This window comes from Pelodiscus sinensis, chromosome 5 (genome assembly GCF_049634645.1).
Source record: "Pelodiscus sinensis isolate JC-2024 chromosome 5, ASM4963464v1, whole genome shotgun sequence".
Classification (NCBI taxonomy): Eukaryota; Metazoa; Chordata; order Testudines; family Trionychidae; genus Pelodiscus; species Pelodiscus sinensis.
The window spans coordinates 26,953,266-26,970,266 of NC_134715.1; the positions used below are offsets into that span (position 1 = coordinate 26,953,266).

The 17,001-nt window shown below is 40.5% G+C and overlaps 1 protein-coding gene across 3 annotated transcripts in view; it reads left to right on the top strand.

Annotated features, from left to right (window-relative positions):
- Window positions 1–17,001, top strand: part of GSTCD (glutathione S-transferase C-terminal domain containing) — a 128,524-nt gene that overhangs the window by 50,286 nt on the left and 61,237 nt on the right. For 2 of the 3 annotated variants that reach the window (XM_075929687.1, XM_075929688.1), the window contains exon 6: window positions 255–317. The exons of the other annotated variant lie outside the window; for it this stretch is intronic. In XM_075929687.1, the coding sequence (XP_075785802.1) occupies window positions 255–317 (63 nt within the window). The remainder of the gene's footprint in view (window positions 1–254; window positions 318–17,001) is intronic. 3 annotated transcript variants of the gene reach the window in all.

The following is a 17,001-nucleotide window of genomic DNA, read 5'->3' on the forward strand; positions in this document are numbered from 1 at the left end:
TGTATTTCAGTACTCACTTCCCCTCTGTCCTGGAAGGGCTATTTGAAAGGAGAGAGAGAATACAGCAGTCTCTAATTCCAATCGTGGGCCTCTCTCTCGTTCTCTCTCCTGAGGTAGCCAGTGTTAGTAGCAGTCTTGGGCATTTTAATAGTTTTTATGATTTCTTCACTTTTGTTTCAAAAGAAGTTTTTGGCATTAACCTTATTGTAGGTAGTAGCTAACATCTTGATCATTTTATTTTATTTTATTTTCAGCATGCATTATGATGCATCCATATCTGAAATATGCGGAAGAATTTGTGAAAGTTTTGGTTAAAGGTAATATAATTTTGTTAAGAGTTTCATGGCCGTGCATTGAAGGGGGTAGATACCTCTTACATTTTAATATTTTATCTAGTGAAATTGCAGTTTACTTCACTGAGAGCATGAGCAGGCTCTCCTATAGGTAGAGCCCTGCATATCTGCAGATATCCAGTTTGTCTGTAGATCAAGTTTGCAGAACGGATGTAGGTACACATTTTATATTCATGCAGGATTCTATATACCAAGCTGGAGTTTGAGAATTTTGATTATAGTTCAGAGAACTTATTATTTCTGTGATGTGGGCATGCTATGATAATTATTTAACTACTATATTAACATGTTTAATTATTTGTTCAATAGGTTATGAAATAATTATTAATGTAAATGTATTTATAGCCCAAGAAAAAAATTGGATTTTTCTATTGTTTGTTTTACTGAACTATAAAAAAATTGTACAGGCAGTCCCCGACTTACGCGGATCTGACTTATGTCGGATCCGCAGTTACGAACGGGGCTCGCCCCGGAGGACACGGACTGCGGGACCTCGCGGTCCTGCCGCCCGTGTACTCTGGGGCTTTCTCCGCGTCTCCCTGGTCTGCAGACCAGGAAGACGCGGAGCAAAGCCACGGACGGGCTTTGCAAAGCCTCGGGGAAGCAGGCAGCGGGACAGCCCAGACGCCCCGCGGCTGTCCCGCTGCTGGCGTCCTCAGAGGCTTTGCTCCCCGTCTCCCTGGTCTGCTGGTCTCCAGCAGACCAGGGAGACTGGGAGCAAAGTCGCGGAGGACCCAGGTGGCGGGACCACGGTGCGTCTCGGTCCGCCGCCCGCGACTTCCTGGTCTGCTGGTAGTCTTCCTGGTCTGCTAGTACGCCCCCCCCCCCCCCCCCCCCCAGCAGACTGGGCTTTTCTCCGGACGCCTGTGGCAGAGCAGCTGGGGCGCTGCCTGTTGGTCCCGCAGCGCCACCCTGGGCGCTACTGGACCAACCCGGCAGCACCCCAGCTGCTCTGCCCCAGGTGTCCCCAAGTCAGCTGCTGCTGAAACTGACCAGCGCTGACTACAGGAAGCCCGAGGCAGAGTTGCTCTGCCCCGGGCTTCCTGGAATCAGCTGCTGATCAGTTTCAGCAGCAGCTGACTTGGGGACGCTTGGGGTTCTTAAATTGATTCTGTATGTAAGTCGGAACTGGCGGTCAGTTTCAGCAGCGGCTGAATCTGGACGCCAGTTCTGACTTACATACAGATTCAACTTAAGAACAAACCTACAGTCCCTATCTTGTACGTAACCCGGGGACTGCCTGTATAGCAAAAAGATTATGAAACACTGCACTCTGTGGGTGGGTGGGTGGAGGGGGGGCTTTCAGATTCCCCAGTTCAGAATAAAAGAACCTGGAATATCCAGAGCAATTTTTGAATTGTCAGTACATTATATTTTTAACAGTGACCCCTTTTATTTTATTTTTCTGCACTCTTTATTGGATTAGTGAAGTTCTATTTGACTCCTTTATTTAATACTTTAACACCTAAAAAAGAAGTTATTTGTAAAGCTATTGTTTGCTTTTAATATATGTAATTGTCCTGATTCTTTACTATAATGACAGTAACTAATATATATATATATATTCTGTTAACATTAGACTGTTTCTTTGAGAAAGGCGGGAAGTCTTTCTCCAAAAGATTTCATTTTGGTACTTTATTCTCCTTATGTAGAAAGTATTCATAGCTGACATGAGTTTCTATCTGTTGAAAAGTCCTTGCCCAAAACTTAATAGTAACAATACCAATAGGTTTAGGCTGTTGATTAAAATTTGGTCAGGAACTTATGAATTACATACTCCATTGTGTTGAAGTAAAACAAATTTCATACTACAAAGCCTTTTGAAAATATACTTGATTTGTAATTTGATGCTTATGCCATAAATGTAAGTGTAATATGTGCTTTAAGTACAAGCATTATGCAAATACCTGTACATACATTTTTTTTCCATTTACCTTAGTCTTTGTTAAAAATTCAGAGACAGATTTTCTTTCAAACTCTGAATTACTTATGACAAAGTCTGAGATAAAGAACTCCTCTGCTTGTTAAAGTTACTTATTGTTTCCATCTGCATCTGCAGATTCTTAGATTTCCATCTACATTAAGAAGCACAAATGTTTTGCTTGTACTGGATACAGGCCCACATTAGATAAGGTCAGGAGTTTTGACTTGGCTCTTCCTGAAAGTGAGATTTTAAACTTTCTGTGTGTGTATTTAGAATTCTAATCAGTAGTTTTGGGAAAAGCAATGTTACCATAAGAACATATCAAATGTACGTAAGTATTTAATTATAAGCAACTCATAATCTGTTCCAAGTAGTTTTTTGCTACTCAAAAGCTTTTGATTATGCCAAATAAAGGTCATACTAGTGTGTGTTCAGTGTTTTTAGTGAAGGTGGTATTAATTATTTCCTAGTTAAAACATTCTTGCCCAGATACTCTGAAATAGCTTCTGAAAAGTTAATTTTTGGCTCATGTCTCATGTCAAATTTCTGGCATCTTTCCATAGTACTATCAGAAGGAGTTCACATCCTTTTTTGACTTTTATTATTCAAAAGGAAAGACAAAAAGGAAATTGATCTAATGGTATATGTGAACACCCTGAATCACGAAGAAATAGGAAAATAATAACAGTATTAAGAACAATTATATTATAACAATTATAATCTCTAAAGTATTAGGACATACCGTTTTAAAAATCTCATTGTTGAGGAGTTTGATGATCTCATGCTATCAGTTTGTTTTAAGCCTTTAATATATCTAGGGCAGCGTTGTTGGACTTTGCAATAGTATTGAATTTGCTTGGTTCTCAAATACTGTGGGTTTACCATCTTAGTCAACATTAATTCACTAACTCCATGAACAGCAGAGTCCTACCTCGAACTCTTTCCTGTGTTTTTGGACCTTATGGGACATTGATCATTGTATTTATTTTGATACCTTGTGGGTCTTACTAAATTAGATCTTCTGAGCTGTTCTGTCTGTTATGACAGTCTCCAAAAACAATGATCAATGACATCCAAGCTTATTATGAAACAAGGGGATAAGGATGATGAATTGGACAAAACTCCAATCTTGCTCCTCAGCTGCTTTCCATGTTCATGCAAGCCTTCTTTTCTATGCAAGAGTAGATTGCAAAAAACTCAGCAGGAAACTCACAACTCATTGCTAACATAGACCTTGGTCATAATCTTTTGGTCTATATAACCTAAAGCTGGCTCAGCTTTTTATGCATTTCAGATTGCAAATGAATCTGAAATGCATAATTGCTTTCCAGACCCAGTTTGAGAAGTTTGGCTTCAAATGTATCTCAAACTATATGCTAATCAAGATAAGGTACTGGGTGCAATCTTTCTGACACCCCTCTTCCCAGTAAAATCAGTGGGTTGTTTTGGGATGGACTTCAGGGGGCCAGGTTTTTACTCAGTATCCTGAATAGATCTGTATTCTGCAATACAACTGCTAGTGGGAGTTGGGATCTGATTATATGAAGCTAGTGAAGCCGAACACGGTGCTATTTACTAAGAAACAATGGCCCTTGTAGAACAGCTCAGAGGATTTTGTTGCAGGCAGTGTTCCCCAGTTATTGTGTAGTTTGCATATTGGGATTTGATTTTGATATAAAGAGTTGTTCTAATACGCCAAAGTATTTCAATAGAGACTACTCTAGAACTAAGTTATTAAATAAGAGTACTTCAAAGTAGGGATGTGAAAGTGTAACCTTGCACATGGTTAGCCAATGAGCCTGGGCTTATTGGTTAACATTCATGGTTACATACAGGATCCCAGTATGTGTGGGGAGCTGCCTGCCCCTCCCACCCCACTGCCTCTGATACAGCATGTAACCACTGAAATTTTCGGTTACTTAATTAGACACATTTTAATATCCCAACTTCAAATGTCCTGTTGGAATATGATTCTAAGAGCATGCTGTTGCTACTTTGGATGGTAAGGGAAATTGTTTGTCCATATATTGAGTCCATATATTGAACTTTGTATGCTCAATAAAACTTCATTGTGTTTAAAATTAAGCAGATGATTTCTATTCAGGCATTTCAACTTCTATTATAGTTGCTCATCAAGAAAGTTATGAAGAAAAAATCTTCACTACGCAAATTAGAAAGTCATAGGACAAATTACTTTAATATCAATATTAAATTTCTCCATAACAGGTTAAATATTTGTTATAGCTTTATATAAGAATTTTGTTCAGAAAATATAAATTTTCATTTATATATATATATATATATATATATATATATATATATATATAAAAAAATATTAAGAGAATGCTAAATTAGTAAAAAGTAGGCATAACAAGGTATTGGTTTCTTGATTGGACTTTTACCAACTTACTGTTAATTTCCTAGGTATATTTATGATTGAATTGTTTCTAGAATACTTTGAATGTAGAAAAAGAGTATCTAATATTAAAGTTTAAAGCCTGTAGCAACAGATGATGACACGGGTTTGATATGTATCAGCGTTTCAAGGCTCATTACCTAATAGATAACAAAACCAAAGAGTTTACTGTAAAGCTGTCAGTCCTTGTTTGCCAGAGAGGAAAGTGAAACTGACAGCACTGGAGAATGAACGTTTTTGGTTTTCTGGCATTAAATCATTCACAGTATTTATCAAACTGTGTAAATTTAAGGGAATAATTTTTTTCAGTAGGATGGTTTTCTCTTTGTCCATTCTGAATATAAGTGAGAATACAATTTTAATTTAAAAAAAATGTTGCAAAGAGATCTTAGGGAGGTTTTTTTCTTATTTCTCTTTTTTCTTAGTTAGGGAATTTGGAAATTTTAAATCTCTGTAAAATAGTATGTATGTAAAATACTGTACCCTGTTGTGTAGTCTAAACAAATATTAAGAACTCCAGAGATTTGATTATCTGAACTAGTCTTTGATGAATGTTTTATTTTTTACGGAATAGGTCAGTGTTTATAAAAACAAACTCCAAAAATACATACCAGTAGTTATGAGAGAGAAAAAACAAGGACAATTTCAAACCAAAATACATTTCCCTTTAAAATCTTTGATTGAAGATATTTAAAAACAGGTTAGAAAAACACATGTCGGGGTTGGTCTAGTTAAGTAGTCCTCAAACTGAGCATCAGAATCCCAGCATGGGGTACAACCCAGTTTCAACGGGGTCACCAGAGCTGGCTCAGACTTGCTGGGGCCTAAGGCTATGTCTACATTGCCACTTTCAATCAGAAAAAGGTACACAAATTGCAATTTGCGTACCTTTTTTTTTTGGAAGAGGCTTTTCCAAAATTTGGTCCATCTACACTAGGCCAAATATGAGAAAAACCTCCTCTTTTGGAAGAGCCCTTCTTCCTTGTGGCATCTGATCTTCTACAAAAAATGTTGGAAGAGCAGATGTGTTCCCTGGACGTAGCAGAGTTTTTCCCAGAAAAATTCCATAGTCTAGACCAGTGGTCTCTAACCTTTTTGAGCAAGAGATCACTTTTCGCATTTAAGTGCAATCCAAGATCTATCTCAAATGTAAATACCCTTGCCCCACCCCCTTCTCGCCCCTTCTCTGAGGCCCCACTCCTGATCACTCCCTTTCCTCTCTTGCCCTTCCTCACTCACTTTGATCAGGATGGGGCAAAGGGTTAGGGTGCAGGCTCTGATCTTGGATTAAGGGATTTGGAGTGTGAGCAGGGCTCTGAGCTGCTCTTGGGGCAGGCAGTTGGGATGTTGGAGGGGGTTTTAGGTGCAGACTCTGGGAGGGTGTTTGGATGCAGAGGTGCTCAGGGCGAGGACAGGAGCTTGGGGTGCAGGAGGGTATTCATGACAGGAGTTTTGGATGTGGGCTCCAGCTTGGCACTGTTGGTGGTTCCTGGTTGGTGGTGAAGTGGGGCTAAGACAGGCTCACCCCTGCTCTGGCCCTGCACCACTCCCTAAAGCAGCCAGCAAATTCCATCCCAAGTCCTGTTGTGCCTCCTTTCTGCTCTGTGGAGAAAGGATACAGAGTGGGAGGGGGCACCTTGACATCAATGCCCTGCACTTCCTCCCCTTCCCTGCACAGAAAGCAGGAGGCTGCCCAGTGGGAGGGACAGTTCCAAGGCAAAGGGCAGGAGAGGAGCAGCAGTGGGGATGAGCAGCTGAAGTGCTGCGCTTGATAGCCTCTCGGCCAAACCAGTCAGGATCACCTGTCAGAAGCTCCAAGGTTTACTGGTTGGGGACCACTGGTCTAGACATAGACTAAGGCCAGAGCTGAAGCCCTTGCCCCACTACTGGGGGGGGGGGGGAGCTCAGATTACAGGCCCTCTGCCTGAAGCCGAAGCCTTTGGGCTTCAGTTTTGGCTCCCCCCACCTTGGGACATGGGGCTCGAATGGGCACAGGTTTCAGTTCCCCCACCTCAGTTCGTGTAGTAATTATTTTTATCAGAAGGGGGTCAAGGTGCAATGAAGTTTGAAAATCCTTGATCTAGTTAATACTTGGTGCTGCCTCAGTGTAGTGGACTGAACTCGATGATCTCTTGAGGTCCCATCCGGTTCTGCATTTTGATGATTCTGTGATATATCAAATGTTAGGAAGAGCTGAAGCAAACCTGAGTCTTCCATATATGTATCATATAATTGCTCAGGATTGAAGTCTAATTTTTCCAATAACAAGTCACACTCCTATTGTCTGAGTGAAACAAAAGACAGAACTATGTAGCACTTTAAAGACTAGCATGATTGTTTATTAGGCGATGAGCTTTCGTGGGTCAGACCCACTTCTTCAGATCAATCTGTGGAAGAAAATCGGCACAACCATATATACTAAAGTGATGCAATCAAAAAAATGAACGCATGTGAAATTGACAAATCAAATTTTAGAACAGAGTGGGGCTGAGGGGAGAAGGTTAGTATCTGTGAGGTAATGACATAGGGGTGATAATAGGGGAAGTTTCTGTGAGGTAATAATATTAGGGGTGATAATTGGGGAAGCTATCTTTGTAATGGGTGAGATAATTAGAGTCTTTGTTTAAAACCCATACATAAAGTGTCAAATTTAAGCATGAATGACAATTCTGAAGCTTCTCCTTGAAGTCTGGAGGTAAAGTCTCTTTGAAGCAATATGCATGTTTTAAGGTCATTGAGGGAATGGTCAGTCTGGCTGAAATGGCAAGCAACAGCTTTCTCTCTGTGAGAGAGTCTTATGTCTGTTTTGTGTGCATCGATTCTTTGGTGAAGTGTCTGAGACGTTTGTCCAATGTACATAGCAGACGGACACTTTAGGCACATGATTGCATAAATTATATTTCTGGATGAACAGGAATATGTGTTCTTGATCTTGTAACTGGCATGGTTAGGTCCAATAATGGTGTCAGCAGAGTAAATATGTGGACAAAGCTGGCACTGGGGTTTGTTGCAAGGGAAAGTTCCAGGGTTGCTATTAGTGTGATATGTCCTGTGGTTGTTGGTAAGAATCATCCTGAGGTCAGGTGGTTGTCTATAGGAGACTATGGGTCTGTCTCCCAGAGCCTCTCGGAGTGTAGTGTCCTGTTCCAGTATAGGTTGTAGTTTATTGATAATGCATTGGACGGCTTTAAATTGGGGGCTATAGGTGATGAAAAGTGGTGTTCTATTGTTGGTTTTCCTGGGTCTGTCTTAAAGTAGATGGTTTCTGGGTATTCGTCTGGCTCTTTCAATTTGTTTTTTTTATTTCTCCGGGTGGGTAATTGAGGTTTAAAAATGCTTGGTAGAGATCCTGAAGTTTCTGGTCTCTGTCAGTGGGATTAGAGCAGATGCAATTGTATCTAAGGGCTTGGCTGTTAACGATGAATCGTGTGGTGTGTCCTGGATGAGAGCTGGAGGCATGTAGGTACCCAAAAGACTGAAAGTGAACAACCCATTAAGATCAACATACTGTACTGACTACAGTGAGAGACTCTGCGTCACACTATCCAAAAAATTAAGGTACCACCTGATTACCATCTAATACAAGAAACAAAAAAAAACCAAGAATGACATCTCTAACCTAGAGAATCTCATCTCAAGACAAACCTCTACACCGACTAACACTTCACAAGACTTTTGTTCCACCAGATGAGAAATCTACTATACACACTTCTATTCCCTACTAAAAAGAAAAGTCAACAAACTTTCTAAACTGTTCCACAGCACAGGCTACAACAGCAACTACCTCAACCCACCGGATAATATTGTTAACCTCTCTAGCTACAAACTCAACCCAACAGAAGAGTCTGTTTTATCCCGGAGGCTTTCTTTCTGCCCCACCTCCCCCACTAACTGGATTCAATTTTGTGGTGACCTTGAGGCTTTCTTTCGCCGCCTCCGCCTACAAGAATATTTCCAAACTACTAATGAACAGCTAGACCAGACTAACATGGCTGAATCTCTATCACTATCCTATTGTCTGAGTCTCTTTAAATCTTAAGGCGGATGGAGGGGAGGTATTCTTTTTCTCAAACTTCACTATTGTCCGTGGAGCTCTACAGATTTATATCAGCAGTGGATATGGCCTGTATACACTCTTTTGCAAAGCTAAACTGATTGTCATAAATTACTCAAAAACAACATTATTTGCTACAGAGAGGCTTCTTTTTTGTAAGAGTTTTATTATTTATTTCATCATATTTATTCACTTGTAGTTTGACACATTCCATTATAGCAACTCTTGCACAAGCACAAACATTAATGGAGTGACAGAAAATAAATATGCATTTCATTATCATAGCATCAGTAAAAATTCACAAAATAGGCTTTTAATTTTCTTTATGCAGCATCAGCTAGAAGTGTTATGACTGGACTAAGCAGCCTTTTGTGATACTTAATTTCACCTTAAATCTGGTTTTAGTTAATTTTAAGAACACGGTAATCTTCTCATCAGTAACAAATATCACTGCTAAATTTAAAAGACCAGAAATAACATAGTTGACAGAAGTTAAATGAACACTATGTTCTAGTCCTCTTAGATATGTAGAAAGATGAAATCTAATAGGAAATTAATATATTTTGGAGAACTTCAGTATGTAGCATGCTTTAGGTATAAAAGAGACAGTATGTATTAAATAAAAAGTAGGCATTAAACTTATTTCACCAGTTTTTTTAAATATGTTGCACAGTGTTTCTTTAAGATAGATTAACTTAAATGGACATTAATAATTTAAGCCCCTGATTCTATTAGCACTCAGATGCTTAATTTTTATACATGAACTCAGTGGCACTACTCATGTGTATAAACTAGGGGTGGGCAAATTTTTGGGCCCAAGGGCCACATTAGGATATGGAAATTATGTGGAGGGTCATAAATGCTCATAAAATTGGGTTGGGATGAGGAAGGGGGTGAGAGCCCAGGCGGGGAGTGTGAGCTCTGGGGTGGAGCCAGAAATAAGGAGTTCAGAGTGTAGGAGGGTGTTCAGGGTGGGACGGAAGGATTCGGAGGGCAGGAGGGGGATCTGGGCTGTGGCAAGGTATTGGAGGATTAGGGAAGGGGCCTCGGAGGTGCAGGATCTGAGCTGTACTTATCACCTCCAGCAGCTCCCAGAAACAATGGCCTTTGCCTTTCTGGCTGGCTCCTATACAGAGGCATGGTAAGACAGCTCTGTTCACTGCCTCTCCAGTCAGCAGGTACTGCCCCTGCAGCTCCTATTGACCCTGATTCCTGTCTAATGGGAGCTGCAGGAGCAGTGAATGGAGCCCTCTGGCTCCCATGAAAGGGAGGACATGGTGCTGATTCTGGGAGCTGGGTGGAATAGGGGAACTCCAGACCCTGCTCCCCAACAGAAGCTTGAGGGCTGGATGTGACCCATGGGCCATAGTTTGCTCAGTGCTGGTATAAACCTAAGTACGAGCATGTTTGCAGAATTGGGGCATTAATTAAGCTTAAAACAACAATTTTAAAATAGTTTTTATAAAAACTAAGAACAAAATAAATGTTTCCATGGATTTTTATAAATGTAATTATACTTTGATCTTAAAGGAATATGCCTCTAAGTGTCTGAAACACTCTACAGTACTGAAGTGAAACTGTCCTCATTCATTTTCAGTGTTCAAGCTGAGAAAAATGCCAAAAGTTAATAACTTTTCACTGTTACGAATGAATTTTATTTTCTTACAATATGAGCATTTCCAAGCTAGAAGTATCTCTTTAAACTAGGGATGTTAGATAGAATAGTCGACTAACCGCATACATTCTTAGCTGTTAGTTGACTATTCTATAGTTCCTGGAGGTGGGGCCAGCAGCCAGTGCGCTCCAGCCCCACTTCCGGGGAGCCCCCTGCCACCCTGGGCTGCTGCCTCTGCAGGAGCCAGTCTGTGAGGGGAGCCAGTTTAAAAACCAGCTCCTCTTGCTGACCAGCTGCCTGTCACTCCATGCTGCTGCCTCTAATAGAGGCAGCAGCATGGTGTGACAGCAGCCTCTGTTCATTGGTGGCCCAAGCTCCCCATGGACAGAGACTGCAGGGGGAAGGCGGGGAGGCAGTGGAGGAGCCTGCTGTGAAGCAGCCTCTGTTCATGGCAGCCTGGGCTGGCCGCGGACAGAGGCTGCTCTAGCAGCAGCCCCTGTCCACAAGGGTTCCAAGCTCCCTGCAGACAGAGGCTACTGCCATGAAGAAGCCTCTGCCCACAGTGGGCCCAGGCTCACCGTGGACAGAGGCTGCTCCACAGGTTATGGCGCAGTCTCTGTCCGCAGTGAGCGTAGGCCTGCTGCGAGCAGGGGCTGCTGCCGCAAAGCAGCCTCTGTCCCCCGCAGCAGCCTCCCCTGCTTCCCTCTCCCCAGTGCTGCTGCCTTTGATAGAGGCAGCAGCACAGGGTAGGACAGGTGGCACTGGAAGAATCCCCCAAACACTGGCTCCTGCTTCCCGCTGCCTCTGATACAGAGGCAACACCAGTGGGGAGAATACAAGTATTCAACTAGATTAACTGATAAGTCTAGGCTTATCAGTTAATCATCTAGTCAACTACTTGTTGACATTCCTACTTTAAACATATTCATATTCAATATTAAATGGTGCTTCAGAGGGTATAAGGCTCAAGACTGGGGCAAACCTGGATGGGGCAGGATGTACCCATAGCCAGGCCCTTTCACCTGCCTGGTTATTCTGTCTTTTTTTTAATGTTTTTTATGAGAAGCAATCCCATTCCAGGCACGTCACATTTTCCTGGCACAACCCAACCCTGACCTTGCTTTAATGTATGGTAAGAGGAAGCAGTATACTGAATGTTGTGGTTCTAGCTCTTACCATTAAGGAGGAGTTCTTGAATAAACAGACACAGAGACAGACAAACTCAAGTATACAGTAGATACCATAAACGCAACATCACACAATAAGTGAATAATAACTAAAATCATTGGCTAAATAATAATAACTGAAATCATCCAATTCTTAGGACTCAAAGACTAGCCAAGTGGTGAAGTGTGAATTAGTGAGTTTTAGCATAAATTACTGTTAAACTTTCAATGTTACTGATCATTTTATATTGTGAAGTTAGTTCCATAACACACGCAGCTACAAACTGTTTTTCGAGGGTTTTTTTTTTAAACAAACTTGATACTGTGCCCTGTGAGAGAGTATACAGTACACATTGTGTCAAGTATCAGAGGGGTAGCCGTGTTAGTCTGAATCTGCAAAAGCAGTGAGGAGTCCTGTGGCACCTTATAGACTAACTGAAGTGTAGGAGCATAAGCTTTCGTGGGCAAAGACCCACTTCGTCAGATGCATGTAGTGGAAATCTCCAGAGGCGGGTATAAATGTGCAGGCCAAAATCAGGCTAGAGATGACGAGGTGGATCCAATCAGGGAGGATGAGGCCCACTTCTAGTAGCTGATCTGGAGGTGTGAATACCAAGAGAGGAGAAGCTGCTTTTGTAGTTAGCTAGCCATTCACAGTCTTTGTTTAATCCTGAGTTGATTGTGTCAAACTTGAAGATGAACTGTAGCTCAGCAGTTTCTCTTTGAAGTCTGGTCCTGAAGTTTTTTTGCTGAAGAATGGCTACCTTTAGATCTGCAATTGTGTGTCCAGGGAGATTGAAATGATCCCCTACAGATTTTTGTATGTTGCCATTCCTAATATCTGATTTGTGTCCATTTATTCTTTTATGTAGGGACCGTCCAGTTTGGCCGATGTATATAGCAGAGGGGCATTGTTGGCACATGATGGCATATATTATGTTAGTAGATGTGCAGGAGAATGAACCAGTGATGGTATGGCTGATCTGGTTAGGTCCTGTGATGGTGTTGCTGGTGTATATATGTGGGCGGAGTTGGCACTGAGGTTTGTTGCATGGATTGGTTCCGGAGTTAGAGTTATTATGGTGCGGTGTATAGTTGCTGGTGAGAATATGCTTCAGGTTGGCGGGTTGTCTGTGGGTGAGGACTGGCCTCCCTCCCAAGGCCTGTGAAAGTGAGGTATCATTGTCCAGGACGGGTTGTAGATCACTAATGATGCATTGGAGAGGTTTTAGCTGAGGACTGTAGGTGATGGCCAGTGGTGTTCTGTTGGTTTCTTTCTTGGGTTTGTCCCGTATCAGGAGGCTTCTGGGTACACGTCTGGCTCTGTTAATCTGTCTCCTCACTTCCTCGTGTGGGTATCGTAGTTTACCCAACTCTGCCCACATATATACACCAACAACACCATCACAAGACATAATGAGATCAGCCATACCATCACTAGCCTGATTCTGGCCTGCATATTTATACCTGCCTCTGGAAATTTCCACTACATGCATCTGACGAAGTGGGTCTTTGCCCATGAAAGCTTATGCTCCAACACTTTGGTTAGTCTATAAGGTGCCACAGGACTCCTTGCCACTTTTACAGTACACATTGTTCTCTGCCATGTGCAATGAACAATGCTCACCGGCTAATTGGAGAGTGTAATTGGTAGATCCATGAGTGATGGAGACACATACACCACTCCCTTTCAGAGTGGGCTTCTCCCATCTCTCCTACCTTTTGACATGGATGAATGGGATAAGTTAGGACACTGGCATCCACTGTGGTCCCTGGATAGACCAGAAGGCATAGTGGTGGCACTGCCTTCATACCCATCCTCAAATTGTGGAATGTGGAGGCTATTTGAGCCCAGTTGAATTCTTCACTAAAATGACCTGCTGAATAGTTCAGGGAGGAATTCCCCACTGGCTAATAATTTAATAAAGTTCTTGACTCTGCTTTTAACCATACTTTGGCTTGTGTGCCTCAGCGTTTTCATCCGAGTCAATGAAACATTGCCCACCGCATGCATGTCCTAGCTCTGATAAAATATCATATTAGTAAGTATCAGCAAACACTATTTATACCATCTTTATAAGGACCAGGCGCTGGATAGTAAACAGATCTGCTAACTATTAATCAACAAAAATGTTTCTGTAGGTAGAACATGGAAATAATACAATCTCAGTTATTTTGTTTGCAAAGCACTTGAATTCTGAGCTCTAAAGAAAGCCTGATTGACTTGAAGATTTAATACATCATCTCCACAAGATGTAAGTAACTTCATCCAAAATAAATCACTGCAAACCTACATTCAACATAGATCAATAAGGATCACAACTTCATCAAAGTGTCCAGTAGTAAGTATACAAGAAGGAATGCAAGATATGCATTGCAGATAAGTTGTAAAGTTGTGTGTCGGGCACAACTGTTTTTCAGTATCACATAACACTAGCTAAAAATGCTCCATGTCAGCCCAAGTTTATTACAATCAGGTCTTCTGAATATGTCTAATTTTTTGACCAGTAAATCATTTATAGACTTTAAAAAAACAAAACAAAATTATAATCCATGAATGAAGAGGAAGGATATAATGAAAGAAATTAAGAACTGACTGCATGCATTATATCAGCTATATATAGAATTATGCCACATTCAGGTCTTTACATTCAGATCAGTTTTATTCTCCTTTCTCTTTTTCAACAATACCTCTATAAATAAGTGCAAATAAATATAACTTCTGATCAGTGGTAATTGAAAAGTTGTATTGACATTTATGTTTTGAAAAAGCTAAACTCAACGAAGTCACAAGGCCAAATAAAGAGTTCTGTGAGTAGCCTCCTAAAAATTAAATTTTACCTCTATATTTCATCACTATGATTTTTTATTAGCATAGTAACACTACACAGTAAAGGTCTTGATTTCAAAAGTGATTGTGGTTAATTGCATACTAATTTCCATAAGCAGTTGCACAAACTAATATTTTCAAGTACAAATGGCCATGGAACAGACTACTTGCATCTACAAGTGGATAGTTTGCATATACAATTGCTGTTGTTGCACATTAAAAAGGAAAATGACTGAGTTGCTTTTTTTCATCATGATCTTCATTTAGGCACACCAAAAATTACTCACTACTGTAGTCTGAGTGCATCACAATCTTTAAAGCGTCACATCTGTAAAATGGAGATAATGGTGTTTCCTCATTGCAAGGATAAATAGGTCTTTGCTATCTCTATTTTTCATGATGCTTTTTTGAGCCATCTCTCATTCTCCTGAGAGAGCACACATTTGTTTATTTATCTAGAACTAATTTATTCATGGATTCAAAATTTATTTGTTTCCCAAGGAAGAACTAGTATCAACAAATGTTTCACATATAGGTCCCAGAGCAATTTTTAAAGCAGTGGTAGGTAACCTGTAGGCTGAGGGCCACATGCGACCCACTGGGGTTCTAAGTGTAGCCTACAAAACATTTTGTTTGCCATTACCCAAACATAAGGTTACCAGTCTCTGCTGGTTTTCGTCTACTTAGTTTTTTTCCTCCCCGTATTATAAAAGTGACATGCACTTAAAGCAAGGGCCCGTGAAATGAGATGAGTGCTGATTACATACATTTTTAGAGCCATGTACTCCGTCTTCATCCAACTGAAGTGCTACGATGGTTCAGTTGGTGCACCCCACAAATTCTATGTATGGAAGTGCATTTAGCACACCTATCCTATCCCAGGAGACCATCTGGGCTGTGTGGCTCACAGAGATGGAGGGCCACTCATGCAGCCCACTTACTAACTTACGTTGCTCCTTACTCATTTAAAGGCTTGACACACAATCTACTAAAGTCAATAGAAAGCCTTGCTGCAACATCCCTTTACTTCAACAGGCTTTGCATCAGGCCCTTAATTAATACTGTATTTATGTGATTTGGGCAGGGCTCTGAATCAAAAATAAACTTTCCCCTAATTTCACAAACTGCAACAAAAAAAAGTGGTGTTTTGCTTCAAAAAGCACTGAGAAGTTCTACATACTGCAATAAAAAAATCTGTCTCACTTTTCACAACTTTAAGCACACAGACTGCAGAAAGAACCTGTTTTATAGAATAATTCTGGATGAATCATTTGAGAAAAAGAATCAGTCACTGCAGTTATTTTGAGTTCTTGCAGAAAAACAAACAAAAACCAACCAAACAAGAAAAGCCCATTCTTGAGTCTGCTTTTTTATGTAAACTTTTACTATAGTTGGAAAGCTTTATCATCAGAATTCTTATAGTCAGATTTGTATCTGATTTTTCAGCATCTTTCATGTGCAGTTTTCCCTATATTTAAAATGTATTTAGGATTATAATATAGTCATAGATTTTTTTTTATTTTGCAGAACTCTGTATTTTTGAAACCACAACAACAATCACATATATAATAAGATAGTAGCGAAATAATTAGCCATACTGGGGAAAAAAAGGACCATATCATTGGGGACCATAAAGATGGCTTAATCAGCTTCTGAGTATTTCCTCCCAAATACTTCATTGCAGCCTCATGCCCTGATTTTGCAACATCTCGCATGCAGCCAGAGTCCCATTAATTTCAGTGGGCTCCAACTAGGCATAGTAGTCTCTCCTTCACAAGCTTCAGGACAGACCTGTGTTAGTTGAAGAAGAACTGTATTCTACTTTGCCTTGTGTCATCAGTCAGTTAAATTCTGATTCCAGAAACTTTATGCTTCGTGATAATCAGGATTAAAGATTTGTCTTGAGTAACATGGAATCATATTAAATATAAAAAATCAGTACACATGTCCACATGCCACAGATATTGTGTATTGCAATAGAGAATCACTATGTCAAAGTCCTTTCTCCTTCATTGGGAAAACAATCCATCAGTTGCATTTACATTGGGAAGGTTAGAATAGGAACACTTACCAGTGTAGTCCTCACTTGCAAGACCACCTTTACCTTCTTGCAAGTAGAGACAAAGTACAGTACTCAGACATCTGATTTGACAAACCTCAATCAGACAACAGCAATTGCTGTGCAACTGAATGGTCACACAACAAAAGCTCAGTGAGAAAGAGAGAGAGTAGATAATGAGGATATGTAATCAGATTCACAGGAATTGGTACAATTTAAAAGCTTTGGGCCTGGTTTTGGCAAATGCAGTTGATTTTAGAAAAATGTAACATATGAAGGTGGGGAGCAAGTATCTGTGTTTTAATGTATTAAACACGATTGTCTAGCACCTTGATAAGGAGGAGAATTATGGAGTTATTGTGAAAATCATTGAAAGCTTCCCTCTAGCCATGTTAAAAGATCATTCTGATAGTAGATGGGTAGAATCAGAAGCAATATGTGATAGTATTATTGTATAACCAATCTTGCAGCCCACTGAGATGGAAGGATCTACAGAGTACTTTATACAATAAAGGGCCCATCTAAAACCTACTGAAGTCAATAGGAGTCTTTTAGTTGTTTTCAATGGGTATAGATAGGATAAG